The 14,898-nt window shown below is 35.5% G+C and overlaps 1 protein-coding gene across 29 annotated transcripts in view; it reads left to right on the top strand.

The window, feature by feature from the left end:
- atxn2 (ataxin 2) overlaps positions 1 to 14,898 on the top strand; it is a 59,428-nt gene that overhangs the window by 20,375 nt on the left and 24,155 nt on the right. For 15 of the 29 annotated variants that reach the window (XM_073950872.1, XM_017356155.4, XM_073950871.1 and 12 more), the window contains 5 exon segments: positions 2,674 to 2,840; positions 3,895 to 4,110; positions 7,356 to 7,538; positions 10,726 to 10,905; positions 11,941 to 12,048. In XM_073950872.1, coding sequence (XP_073806973.1) covers positions 2,674 to 2,840; positions 3,895 to 4,110; positions 7,356 to 7,538; positions 10,726 to 10,905; positions 11,941 to 12,048 — 854 coding nt within the window. 29 annotated transcript variants of the gene reach the window in all.

Below are 14,898 nucleotides of genomic sequence, written 5' to 3'. Positions count from 1 at the left end.
CATGCTGAATGGAAGAAAAAAAAACAATGCTGCATTTCATGATGCAGGTGTCTGTGGTCTGCACTGACTCAGTAGGTGCAAAGAGTGTCAAACAGCCTTGCCTGTCTGTGTGTGTGGACTATCCTGTTGCAAAATGCGGCGAAAAGTTGTACATGATGGTAATAATTTGATTAAGGTGTTTACATGTCTCTACTGCACTTCAATAACTCGACTAAAATCGGCATACTCCACACATCTTAATTCGATTTCTCTTTAGTTTGATTATGACCTTAATCTGATTAAATTAATCAAAAATCGCTGTTTACATGGTCGACTCTTAATCAGAGTATTGTCTTAATTGCATTAAAATCGATGTATTGGTGTCCATGTAAATGTAGTCACTGATGCCATACTTTGGCATTGGCACAAGTGACCAAAGGTTTGGCTATAGCTGCCATTTATATTTACCCTGTGGAGGTCCCGATGAACAGTTTTAGTGGAGTTGTGGTGCACATTTATTTCTACAGTGAGTTGGGCAGCTGTGGTTTTTGTTTTTTGGATGCAATCCGGGTTAGCACCCAGATATCCCTTTCATGCAGCTTCCTCTTGCATCCACAGTTACTCCTGTTAGATGTGGTTTGTCTTTGTTCATGGTATGCTAACATTACCCTGATATTTTGGCTGTCTTGTTCACAGATGCACTAGCAAGATGCGCAACAACAATTTGTCCTCTTTTGAACTTTGTCACAAATACTAAAGTGTGCATTGCAATATTTTAAGCAAAACTGTGCTATTACTCTGCTAATTAATTATTTACACTCTGCTCTTACTGGTGGAATGAGCAATCAGTGAAGTCAAATTTAGTCTTGAAACCTCCAACACCAAATTGGCCATTGTGTGTTTTATTGTCCAACTCATGTAAGTCTGTTCCAAAGAACTTTTTTTTTCTTTTTTGGTCTTCTACCACTAATGGTGTGAATTTACACTGGTCTCACGGTTCGGTTTGCTGGATCACGGTGCATTGATAATGCATAAACAATTTGATATTTAACTTAGCAACACAATAATTGTTGTATTAAAGTTTACAATTGATAAATGTATCTATACTTATGTATAATTTGTAATACGATTTGGTCTTTTAATACAAGCAGTCAGATAAATGACCTGTGACGACCTTTAATTTAACTGCTTAACGAAACTCTTTTTGAATGTATCTATCAAAACTCAAGTATATGCACGGAAGACAACAAGAGCATTTATAGCAAATAAACAAAAGTACATATTATCCCACTTGCGTTTTCATTATTATTATTCTTCTTTATTAGTCATTATCATTATTGTTGTTCTTAAACGCCTATGATTGCTCACGTGATCAACAGAAAAGGTTGCTATTGGCCCTAACAATCAGTGCACCTCTGGCACTGTTCAACAAACAGTGACCTGTTCACTGATGTTAAACTGCTGATCAGATGAATCGGTGGAGAAAACTCGCTCTGCAGACACACTTATGCCTGGATCCACAATTAACATTATTGTTGTAACTGCCAAGAGAGGAGGTAAAACATTACCTCACGAACACGCCAACAGGTCAAAGGGCTCTCAGAGAGTGAGAGAGAGTTTACAGCTTTATATTTTTCCCAGTTGGGTTTTGATGTATTTCCCTGTCAGTAAAAGACTGTCCAGCAAACTCACAAGCAGTGAATTGTGTACAGTAACAGTTATCTGCTTTTTAAGTAGTTGGAGCGTTTTAATTACGCACAGTCTCCTCACTCGCTATAGTAAGCTATCGCTATATAATGCATATGTGATAAATGACGTCAGTAAATAATACCCATTCATGTTTAATACTAAACCTATACCGAATTGTTTGTGTCTGCATCACTGTGCATCGAAGAAACAATTAATTTTGACACCCCTACCTACCACCTTTATTTGCCAATATTGACAAAAATCTTATCGTGCTGTCAAAATTATCATGCCTAAGCAAATTTTCACTTACTAAATCAAACAATTAGATGGAAATCTGTGCTAACAGGATTTTGTTTCAGTGTAAGATATTTCTCCAACATTGGGGTTTAAGCTGGGGTGGCACTGTGACTTGGTGGTTAGCACTGTTGCCTCACAGCAAGGTTGCTGGTTTGAGTCTCGGCTGTGCCAGTTGGCATTTCTGTGTGGAGTTTCATGTTATCTCCATGTTGGCGTGGGTTTCCTCCGGGTGCTTCGGTTATCCCCACAGTCAGAAGTCATACAGTATAAATGAATAGTGTAAACAAAACTGGCCTTAGCGTATGAGTTCATGTGTGAAAGCAAGAGTTTATGAGTGTTTCCCAGTACTTGGTTGTGGCTGAAAGGGTATCTGCTACATAAAAAAATATTCTGGAATAGGTAATGGTTCATCCCACTATGGCAAGCCCTGATAAATTACTAAGCCAAAGGAAAATAAATGGTTTTAAGCTGGTAACACATTCACAGAATAAACCAACAAATATGTATCTTGGTGTGACTCTTGTGTGAGCCTTGTTTCATACATGAGCTGTACATTACTGACATTACACAGTGGATGTATTTGTACTAGAATTTTAGTAGAAATTACCAACTACTTTGACGTTTTGTTGCTCTCTCATTTCTTTGTCGGAACTGAATTTTTTTTAAAGAGTATTGCTCAATTAGTCTTACTTTGGTTTACATCAACAGGGAGAACAAATACATTCCTCCTAGTCAGAGGAACAGAGAAGCGGGGATGTCATGGGGAGCTGGTCGTCAAGTCTCACCCAGAATGGTTCAATGTAGCCCTGGGCCACCCACACCCAGATCCGGACCTCACGACTACAACACGATAGATCAGCGTGTGGTAAATGGAGGTACAAGATGATTTGTGACTTTTATTTATGAATTAGGGGATAGTTCACCTAAAAATGAAAATTCTGTCATCGTTTACTCATTTCTATTTGTCCAAAACCTGTTAGAGTTTCTTCTGTTGACCAAAAAAGAACGTATTTTAAAAAACGTTGGAAGCCTGCAACTATTGACTTCCATAGTATGAAAAATAAATACTATGGAAATAAATGGTTATAGGCTTTTAGTTTGCTTCAAAATATCTTCTTTTCTGTTCAACTGAAAAAAGGAAACTTAAAGGTTTAGAACCACTTGAGGGTGAGTAAACAGTGAGTAAAAGTTCATTTTTGGGTAACCTATCCACCTTAGTTTGGTTTAAGACATAAAGATTAGTGGTGTTTACAAACATAGCAAGTCCCGCAATGTGCTGATTATCTCATGTTGAGTCTTTGAAAGATGTTTCAGAGTTTTCCCTGGTGTCACTTTGAATGATATCATTCCATAAAACAGGACTCAAAATGTCTACTTCAAATTGAAAATTCAATCAAGAAAAAAAAATCTATTCCCTTGGTTTTCTATTGGTGTCTTTTAATCCATTGTTCTCTCCTTCACTAACAGTCAATCTATCAAATCATCTCTCTGGCTTTCAGCCCTTTCATGATAAAAGGATTTGGGCAAGGGAGTAATGCGGCCAAGACTGCTGCTGTTCCAAGAGAATCTGATTGATCTTTCCAAATGTTCTTTCTTTGAAGTCCTGTTTCCCGTTGTTTTCTGTTTCACTGCCTCAGAATTAACCAAAGAAGTCTTACGTGTGATTTTGTTACATTTCATTCATGTTCTCTGGTGTCTTTATGCTGCTTTTTACTCAGTGCCCTTCTATTGCCTTTTCTGGACCCTTCCCTCATGCTAGTGTCATCCATCTTGTCTAACTTTCTCATTCTACAAGACCTTCAAACTTTTTTAACTCTTCATTCCGTTAAACTTTTGTATTCCTGTTAAGCTCATTTGTTTCTCCTCTCTTTCACTCTGTCAAATGTAGTTTTTCTTTCCTCTCATTTCGCCTCATTTCATCTCTATCAGGTGCACAACCTTGGCCCTCGCGCTGCCCATCTCCCTCCTCTCGCCCTCCATCCCGTTACCAGTCAGGCCCCACCAACTCTCTCCCGCCCCGGGCAGCAACGCCCACCCGGCCTCCCTCCAGACCCCCATCCAGGCCCTCACGGCCCCTGTCTCACCCCTCTGCTCATGGCACTTCAGGGCCCTTGTCCAACATGCCAAAACGCCTGTCCTCAGAAGGTACCAAAGAGCAGCCATTTTGTTTGTGGCATCACTGCTCAGGTTCACTTTTTGCAATCCAAATGGCTGAATTAAGGCTGCCACTAACAGCTGTGGGGTTTTCCTGGTGTTCAATAAAACAACTCACTCCCTCTCTTCTTTAGTTTTTCTATTGCTATTACTCTCTTTGTGCATGATTGAAGTGAATTTGGGGCACTTTTCACTCACTTGTTCTCTGCTGTGTATTGGCATTGTGTTTTTGCCGTGGGGCATCAGTGACAATGCCCAAGTGTTTCTATCCTCGTCTGATATTGGATTGACATTAGTTGCATCCGAAATAGCATACTTCCCTGATATATAAGCTGCGTCCCTAATGGCAAACTATACGCTAAGCACTTATGCCAGGGGTGTCCAAACTCTGTTCTGGAGGGCCGGTGTCCTGCAAAGTTTAGCTCCAACTTCCTTCAACCTGCCTTGAAGTTTTTAGTGTACCTAGAGTGAGTTTGATTAGCTGGTTCAGATGTGTTAAACTGGAGTTGGAACTAAAACATGCAGGACACCCACCCTCCAGGACCAAGTTTTGACACCCCTGGTTCATGTACTATGTACTTATGCACTTACACACTCAACAGTATAGTATATGTATGTAGTGTCGTCCCAAATGGAAGAGCAATGTTTTTTACTAAGTGGAAATTCAACCCGTTTCTCTGATGACGTTTGACAGTTGTCAAAATAGTGAAATAAAAAACCAAACTGCCAAATAATACCTGCCAGGAGTATAACCGCATTTGCCATCGGGAGGTGATGTAATCACTCTCGTAGGAGAATTTTGCTTTCACAGTCAAAAATAAATATAGTAATCCAACATGAGCGCCTAAAAGCTCCGCCCTTTCCGCTATGTGAGTAAAGCTGCGGTCGTTGAGTGCGTGGAGTGTCCAACGTTCCACATTTCCTTTTAACGATTGAATAAGTGCATCATCCGGGTAATTAAATTAAACTTATTATTTTTTGTTTTTTCAAGGCATGTGAATGCATTACTTTTTTATACTACAAAATGGCGTCGAATAGTGCATAAGGGTGCGATTTGGGGCGCTTGTCCAGTATGTGAAAAAACAGTATGCGAGCTAAGTAGTATGTCTGAACCCATAGTATTTAATAAATAGTAGGCAAGACGTACATGAGTGACCCGCTACTTCCGGATCCAGTGGATAACAAAAAAAGACAACTGCTTTTTTTTTTTTTATTGACTCATGAGGTGATAGGCTATTTTACTATGCCATTATGCTACATGAGGATTTATGAATAAAAGTGAAGCTATGTACGTCAAAATTTCGTTTATACTACTCACAATCTACCCTATAGTAGGGGTTCCCAAAGCCTAGGACATTCTATTCCATATCATTAATTTGATTTTTTTTTTTTTTTCATTGTCCCGCAACCCCTTGGAGTCCTGACCCCCACTTTGGGAACTACTGGTCTATAGATCATACTTTTGGGTTGGGAAGTTCTCAAATGTAGTGCCTACATGAGTACACTATTTTGGATGCAATTATTGTGTTCTCATTTATGATATTAGAAGGTCACTCTTTATAGTATGGTTCTATTAGTTAATGTATTTATTGTCATGAACTAAAAATTAACAATACAGGAACAGCTATTATTAATTATAGGTAAAAATGTACTAATCCATAGGTAAATTCCAAAGGTTGTGCTTATTAACATTAGTTAATTCACTTTGAGTTTCAAGAATTACAAATGAAGGACTTTTTTCATTATCCAACGATAACAAAGATGATTTAATACTGTAATAATAAATGTATTGTTAATTGTTTGTTCATTTTAGTAAATGCTTTAACTAACATTAACTATTGGAACCTTATAGGGTCAGACGGAATCGGCAGACATTTTTTTTGCTATTGCTGTGCAGAATTTAGTTAAAAATCTGCGGATTTATGCGGAAGGATTTCGGGAGTATCATAACTAAAACCTTAATATATGAAATAAAAAAGTTATACATATTTAACTTGTATTTAATGTTTACAATTCAAATGCAATTAGATCCACTTATTTGTTAAACAAAACATTACTTTACAAACTGTATTGTAATTAAATAATATTAATATTTTCATATTAGTCAATAATATTAGTGAAATTAATTTAAAAACTGAATAATTATAAATGCACACACATTTACACAAGTAAACTAAATTACTTAATGATCGGCTGAAAATCTGCGAAATTCTGTGCGCGCAGATTCCGTGTGGGCCTACCAATGAGAAACTGTCACAGCCTCTTAAATTCACATGGGTTTTAGATAGATTGGCTAAAGTTAACATTCTTCATTTCACAGATTTGGTCATATTGCACAAATTTTCTCCCTCGTTTTAATTAAGTTGCTGCATCAGTTTACAATGCGATATAATAAAAAACTAAAAGTTGTATAAATTAAATGTAATGTAATTTTTGAGTGATGCATTGAAGAACAGCATGCAGAAATGGTCAAATGTTAAAATGAATCTGCATATTCTTTAGTGTATTAATTACAAATTAATTTGTTATTAAAGCTATGGAAGTTATTCAGCCAAGACCGATAAGTGATTCCCTTTTTTCTTTTGTTGACAACAGCAAATTTGCCTTTATAATTGTAATTTCATTTTGTTTTCAATTTCTTTCCTAGTTTTAGTTAAGAGAAGGCCATTTACTATTTCATTATTATTTTTGGTTTTTTATTTGTTAAAGTTTAGTATTTTTTTGCCTCATTTGCCTTTAGTTTGACTATGTTATTGGCCATGTTATTCATTTGTTTCAATGTTTTTTCTTTAAATTAATCTTTAATCTTTTATTTAAATTATTTCTTAAAATAACTAAATTAAAACAATAGAGTGAATTTTAACTATGAAGGAATAACGTATCCATATAAAGTCATACATATTTCTTTAATATGTCATGTACAGTTCTCCAGGCACGATGAAGTGACCGTAGTAAATGACTTGCTCATATTGGGTTAAAAATTCAGCATATTTTGATAGAACACATCAAATGTTTTCCAATGCATTTTAAAACCACAAACTGCTATTAGACGATAGCAATGAGTGGATTTGCCTTTTTAGTCATTCTAGTCTTTTTTTTCCCCCTCAGTCTTATTTCAAATTTGAATGTCATATACACAGTGTCTGCTTTTGGAGAGAGCTACATGCAACACGGTGCTGAGAAATGGCTTGAAGGGTGTTTGTTTCTTTCTTATCGCTCTCTGTTTGTGACCCCAGGTCCTCCAAGAATGTCGCCTAAGTCACAACGAACTCCTAGACCTCATAGAGTGGCCTCTTGTCGGGGTGGTGGGCCGCCTCCATCTGATTATATGTCCCAAGGTGCATCGGTGGAGGTTTCAGCTCCCCCTCCTACTCGCAACAGCCCTTCTGGGGGAACCTGGTCATCTGTCGTCAGTGGTGGTAAGCTGGAAATATAAATCTGCTCTCAAAATTTTAGCTCATACTGACTCATGGACATTTACTGAATATAGAAGAAGCACACAAAATGTTATTGCTGCAACTAAAATTTATGTTGGTTTTAGGGTCAAGGTTTGATGCTGGTTAGGTACGACGGGAATAATTACAAGTGCTTACTTTTTTTGGTTTATTTTGAACAGGCAAAAATATTTTGTCACACTCATCTACAGAACTGAAAAGCTACTTATGGTAAAAAAGTACAAAATAAACAGATGCATGCTTGGCTATTATACTGTTGTGTTTTTCTGTAGCACCTCACACATGAGGCCCGTATTTTTATGTGTGATGAGATAAAACAGCTTTTGAAACGCCCTAACCTTTAGTAAAAAGATTTTTCATCTTTTGAAACGCACTAGTGTTCATTAATGTCAGTACCACAGTAGTGGTCCAATCCGAAGAACTCAAAGGCGGGACAATCGTTGCGAACTTTAATGTACTGAGTTGATGTGACAAAAGTAACTTGGCTGAACCACTTTTGGGCGCTTTATCTCACGTTTTCAGATGCAAAGCGCATTCTTTGTGAATGACTGCTGTTGTAAGCCTGCTGTGGTCTTTTCTACCTATATGCCAGTGTCTGTAGATCTGGACTGACCGTATTTATTGTGTGAGTGCATGAACCGAACCATACCCCTGTACTGTAAAGATTTAGGATGAATACTGTACATATACTGTTAGACCGCTAATATGTATTTATAATCCCATGGCTGAGATGGTTACTTTTAAAAAAACTTAAAGTAATCTGTATTTTTTTTTTGATTACTCTGCTTCAGTAACTTAATCTAAATACTTAACAATACTTTAAAACACTTGAGCTGTTCAGATGCAATTCAATAAATTAGGATTTCATTAATGCAAATCAAAAAGTGAAACTCATATAGGCATATTATTTAGATTCATTACACACAGACTGATATATTTCAAGTGTTTTTTTTTCTCATTTTGATGGATGTGACCTGCTAATGAAAACCTACATTTCAGTAACTCACAAAATTAAAACGATGCTAGTCAGAGGCCTTTCATAGTGCCACAAACTGATTGCCTCCATGGCACGTCCCATTACTTGAGCACTTCTCAACCAAGTATTGAGTACTTTACATGTTCATACTTTCAGTAGCCCAAAGTTTCTGTTAAAAATCCTTTTTTATTGGTCTTAAAGGTGCAGTAGGAGATTGTGAAAATGCTAACATGCCATAATAGCATTGAAAATGCACGTCCCTCCCTGCTGTCCAAAGCCACACCTTCACACACTAGATTATGACATTCAGCAGTTAGGAAGTTGTATACTACTTCATAATAATTGGGTGAATTTTTTTTTAGCCTTATAGCTTACACAGAATATAAAAATACATATAAATACATTTCAATAATTTACTTGAATCAGTACTATAGAAATGTTAATTGACTTTTAACCAGCACAACAAAAATTGTTTTTTTTAAGTAACGAACCTTTAAGAAATATTCCATTTATCTGAGAGATTGTTTTTTGGGTTTCCATTAGCAGCAAGCCATAATCATCAATATGAAAAGAAATAAACACTTGAAATATATCAGTCTGTGTATAATTATTCTTTGTAATATTTGACTTTCAGTTTTAAACTGCCTTTTTTTGAACAATAATTTTTAAATGTATTGTTGCGCAAGTAATGCAAATGAATGGGATTCTCTGTTCCATGCAGCATTCCAAGCATCAAAATTAATTCAAACACACTAAACAAATTTATAGAGCATATCATATAGCCAAAACAACTGGTACAGTTTTCAAAGTTATACAGTAGTTTTTTTTAACGAGTGCTCCGGTCTAGTGATTACTTCACTGATGATAATCCTCTTTGGAGATGTATACGGCACAAAAGAATCGCTGAGTCACAATTGACAGAGAAGTGATCGGCACAAAAGAATCGCTGAGTCCATTTACGGCCAGTGCAATTTGTTAAAGCTCATGTTATTACAGTTCAGACTAATTTACCAACCACAGTCTGCTATTGATACTTTTGGGAAACAAACCCCCTTTTCAGTTTAGGAGTCATTCATAGTGATTTTGTAAAACAAATAAGTCATTAATTTAAGATTGATTGAATCAAAAGAGTCATCTGTTTATGATTGATTGGATCATGAGCTTGCAGTACAGTGCCAACGTTTTTTATCACAATTTAAAATTTAGTTTAATGAAATACAGATTAGATTATTTTTTTGTTTAAATGAATAAAGTAAAAAAGTCACTACATGGTTTTAACAAAGCAAATGTTTATTGGATAATTACTGGATGGATGATTTTTTTCAGCTGGTGACAAGTAATTTTACCCAAACCGAGACCGAGAGTAGCTTTTCTTTTCTAAATGAGAAGACAAAATATACAGTTGAATTATTAGCCCCCTTTGATTTTATTTTTTTCCCCTATTTTTAAATATTTGCTAAATTATGCTTAACAGAGCAGGGACATTTTCACAGTATATCTGATCATATTTTTTCTTCTGGAGAAAGTCTTATTTGTTTTATTTTGGTTAGAAAAAACATTTTATTTAGATGAGATACTGCTAATTTTCTACTTTTAATATGAAAAATTTATCATGTTTCCATAAGTGCAAGTTATTTGTTTTTACTTTTTATTAGAAAAAAGTGACTTGGTTTTTAGGCGATGTGTGTTTTAATTTCAGTTGATCAACGTTGATGTTCATTACTGATCATAGATGGTGTGTTTTTCCTTTAATTATTTTAAAATCAAGTAATGCAACTTTCATTCAGAAATCTCTTACTTCTAATATGTGAACATATTTACTGTAACTTGTTAGTGAACCATTCAAAAAAAAAAAAAAAAAGTATAATCGTTCATTAATCATAATCAGGTTCAAATGTTCAATTAATTGAGATTTAGATTTTAGGCCAAATTACCCAGCCCTGTATATATGGACGGCTTAAAACGTAGTTTTTTACCAAAGTACATTTAAGAATCATTGCTGAATTTCTATTAATTTTGTTTTTAATAATTTTTTTGTTCAAATTGTTGTCAAGTGTATCTTTTATGTAATGGCCAAAGAAGCTTTAATGGCTTAAAACAAAAAATCTACAACACAGAATTCAGCTTGAATCAGAAAGACTCTAATGCTGAGTCATTTTTTCCACTTTTTCTTAGCGCACAGACCTCGTTCTCCTCGACAGAATAGCATTGGCGGTGAAGCTCCGAGCTCCTCCTGCTTGTCTTCCCCTCAGGCTGGTACAGTGCCAGTCGACTCGGTGACCGCTTCAACGACAGCGACATCACCCACAGCTGCCAACCCGGCCACCAACTTGGAAGCATCTCCAATAGAAGAGGGTTAGGATGCAACTCGCATACAGTGCCCAGCATTAATGAGTACACCCTAAGAGATTTCTTCGACAAAAGCACTCATTTTGCTTTTAAATTGGTGCTTTTTATAGGATACAATGAGGTTCTTGTGCTAATCATGTTTATTGGTTTTGCATTAGATGAGTCACAACCGAAACTGGAACAAAATGACTTAAGATCATTGTGCAAAAATTAGTGAACCCAATAAATATGTTAGGAGAAAATATAAAAATTAAATCTTCAATAAACCAGAAAAATCAATGAGGCCATGCAAAATATTATATTTAGTAAACTTTTGTAGCTTGTGATTATTTTTTGCATCGTATCATATTTGAATTCAAATCATAAAGATATTAGATTGGCAACACTTTCTTTAAAAAGTAAAACTTTTTAATAAAACAGTCCTGGTCACACTTTACAATAAAGTTTCATCAGTTAATGTATTTACTAACATGAACAACACCTATTCAGCATTCATTAATCATAGTTCAACATTTACTAATGCATTATTAATATCCAAATTCATGCTTGTTAACATAAGTTTATGCACCATTAGTTAACATGAACTAGCAATGTATATCTGTATTTTCATGAACAAATGTTAATCAAACACAAACGAATGCTATAATGTAATTTATTAACTCTGAAACTGAATTAATTTATTAATTTATTAACTCTGAAAACAGAACTACTCTGTTTCAACTTACTATGATCTTCTATGTGAAGCTGCTTTGACACAATCTACATTGTAAATGCGCAATAGAAATAAAGGTGAATTGAATTGAATTCATTTCTTTATGTTAGTAAATGCATGAAATAACATTAGCTTACTGTAAAGTGCTACCAGAGTCCTGTGAAACTGCACCAATACCTATCGTCCATATATACTGAGAAATTGATACAATTTTTAATTGTCAAGGGGTGTGCTGGGAACTGTCATGAGGCATTTTAATGCCCGTTTATGATTTCATCTGTACCATGTCTTGCAACAGCCTAATTTTTTAACTTGTGTTTGTTTTATAGCCAAAGAATCAAGAGTACTAGAGACAAGGCAGAATTCTCCCAATGCCAACAAGGAGAATGTTAAGCCTATTGAAGCTTCTCCAGGCATTGCTCGATCCATCGGCAAGGGTGTGTACCTGTGGAGATGTCATGCTATTTATCATCCATTGCCAGCAGCTTCTAATCTGAATTTTAAAGCTTTTGCTAAAGCTGTTTTTTTTTTTTTTTGTGCTGCATTCGATTTTGCTGTGTTGACATAAAGCAAGAAGAAAGCAGAAACTGCAGGTTGTCAGTTTGAATTAGGGATTTGGCTTCTAAGAATTCATTTTCTTCTGCAAAATTGCTGACACTGAAAATGCAGATAGAGTGAGAAATGACTTTTTCTGTTCATCTTATAAATCATGCACAAACCGCAAAACAAGTGTAGGTGGCGTATGCTTCAGATGGAGTGTTACCATAATTTAATATAATGAAATTATAAAAATATTTTGGGGATAATATGTTGGTAAAATGAAGTACAATATTATTGGGATAACTATAGCTATTGGGATACATAGTTTTTCTAAAATAAGTTAATATTAGTGCTGTCAATCGATTAAAAAAAATTAACTAATTAATCACACCTTTTTTAAAAAAATTATCGCGATTAATCACATTTAAAATACTGAAACTTGTAATTTTGGCTATTCAGATATAAAATGAATGTAAACGCAAGACAAACACTATTTAAATTCAATATTACTATATTATATTATATACTATATAATTCATTATTAGAATTTTTGTTTAACTTGTAACAGATTTCTTCATGTAAACTACATACCCACAATAAACCATCAAGATTCTGGCTTGACAGCCATATTTATTACAGAAATTAAAACACAGGCATGTTAATGACATTTGAATTTCAAAACCAATAAAAATGCCAATTTCAATGCCAATAAAGAAAACATTGATTTCCATGTTGGATTCTAAGTGGACTGCAAAAAAATGCCAAAATACAGGCATTACAGATATGGAAAATGGAAAATTAAAATAATAAACTTGAAAACAAACAGTTGCACTCAATGTAAAGTTTTATTGCTGTGAGTTGAGAACATTAGTTATAAAGTAGAAACAATTTTGCTTAATCCTCCTTTACATTCATCCAGTTGCTAAGACTAGGAGTATCCCGCAAATGCACAGAGACTCCCGGATGCCTGCAAATGAATGATAATCTCTCGCAAACCGGTCGTTAAATACACACCCCTCTTCATCGCATCCCTCCTAGCTCTTCAGGTATGTCGCGCGCAACTCACTCCCACCGTCCTTCAGGTATGTCTCGCGCGCACACGCCCCTACTCAGATACGTCGCTCACTCCACCCCTGACACCCCTCAACGGGCCTGACACAGACACTTGCCTTCAAAAAGTGCTTCCTTGGTCTTATACACATTTCTTGCATGTTAAACACACGTCCACCAAAACAGGAAGTAAAAAAAAAACCTGCAACTGCGTTAATTGCGTAAATTTTTTTTAACACGTTAATTATTTAAAATTAATCGCATGCGTTAACGCACTAATTTTGACAGCGCTAGTTAATATCAATATCAGTGAAATTCATATTTCTGTTTGGCCATTAAATCGCACTTAAATACTAATATTTGAATTTTCACTTGCCTGACAATTTGATTCTTATTCTTGTTCTTTTCATAAAAAGTGATACCGAAACATCAGAAACAATGTTTTTCTTCTGAAAGATATGTGCAAAAAGTAAAGCACTTACATTTGATGTTTTGGGGTAAATGTAAAAGGTTAACAGACATGACTTGAAAATATATAACAATAAAAGAATTGATAAGAGGCTAGGGCTGGGCTATATGGTAAAAATGCAATCAGGATAATTATTTTCCATATTGAATGATAACTATGTAAATTGCCATTTAATTTGTTAATGCTTCCAGATTAAAAAAAAAGTACCCCAACGATGACTGAAGCCACAAAAATTAGAGGGTCCATTAAAAAGCACAACATTTTAGGCCGATAAATTTTTTTGTCCGAAAATTCTATTCATCTCTAATATGATGATTATATCAAATTTATATATCTATTTGCTTCTCATGTTTCGGTTTCTACTGCACACCTTAAAGATTCTTGGGAGAGGGATTTGGAAGTTGACATTTCATCCTCTACTTATAGGGACTGAGTCAAATTGACTCTCGCTCTATAAATGTAAGACTACAGCTCATACAATTTAAAATGATGCATAGTTTGCATTATAATATGATGATTGTGTGCCACAACACTGTTACATGCAGTAAAATTGGACCCCTCTGACCATACTAGGGTTAGGTCGATAGACAATGCCATCGTCCATTGCCGATGGCCGATAAACATTACGATGCTGAGCTGGCATCGCTATCGTCTGCCTCGACCCTGTCGCAGCAGCAACCCACTCACGAAAAATATGTTAGGCCCCGTTTACACTAATACGTCTTAGTTTTAAACTGCTACTTCATCTAGCAATAGGTGCTTTAAGCACAAAACCCCTGCGAGCAGTGCACGTCGGACAGTTTATCAAGGATGTACTGCTGGATCGTGTCTCACTATAGTTGTTAAACGTGATATTTATTTAATCTTGTCTCTATTTAATGACTCTTTGGTTTTTTTAATCTATCAGGTAATGTGTCACAGCATCAGTACAATGCTTCAGTCTTTCACTTTCACACTTGTACTTAGTAATTTTAGCGGAATCCTCAGACACTGTTGGCTGGTTTCTGTTGGTTGGTTATTGTTGGTTTTGCACCTTTTTTTACCAACCAAGTTTGTCGAACCCATTATAATGACACAGATCACTCTGCCTATTCATGCCAGAGTCCTGCGGAAAAAGTGATTGACAGGTGGTAATTTGTGTGTAACTTCTTCATGTGTTTAGGATTTGGTTATGGGTAAAACAAAGACTATGTGGCTCAGGTAGCTGAAACGGTAGGCTACAAATAAT

This window comes from Danio rerio, chromosome 5, assembly GCF_049306965.1.
Source record: "Danio rerio strain Tuebingen ecotype United States chromosome 5, GRCz12tu, whole genome shotgun sequence".
In the NCBI taxonomy this organism is placed as follows: Eukaryota; Metazoa; Chordata; class Actinopteri; order Cypriniformes; family Danionidae; genus Danio; species Danio rerio.
Note: the sequence above shows the minus strand (reverse complement) of the source record. Positions and strands in the feature narration are given on the sequence as shown.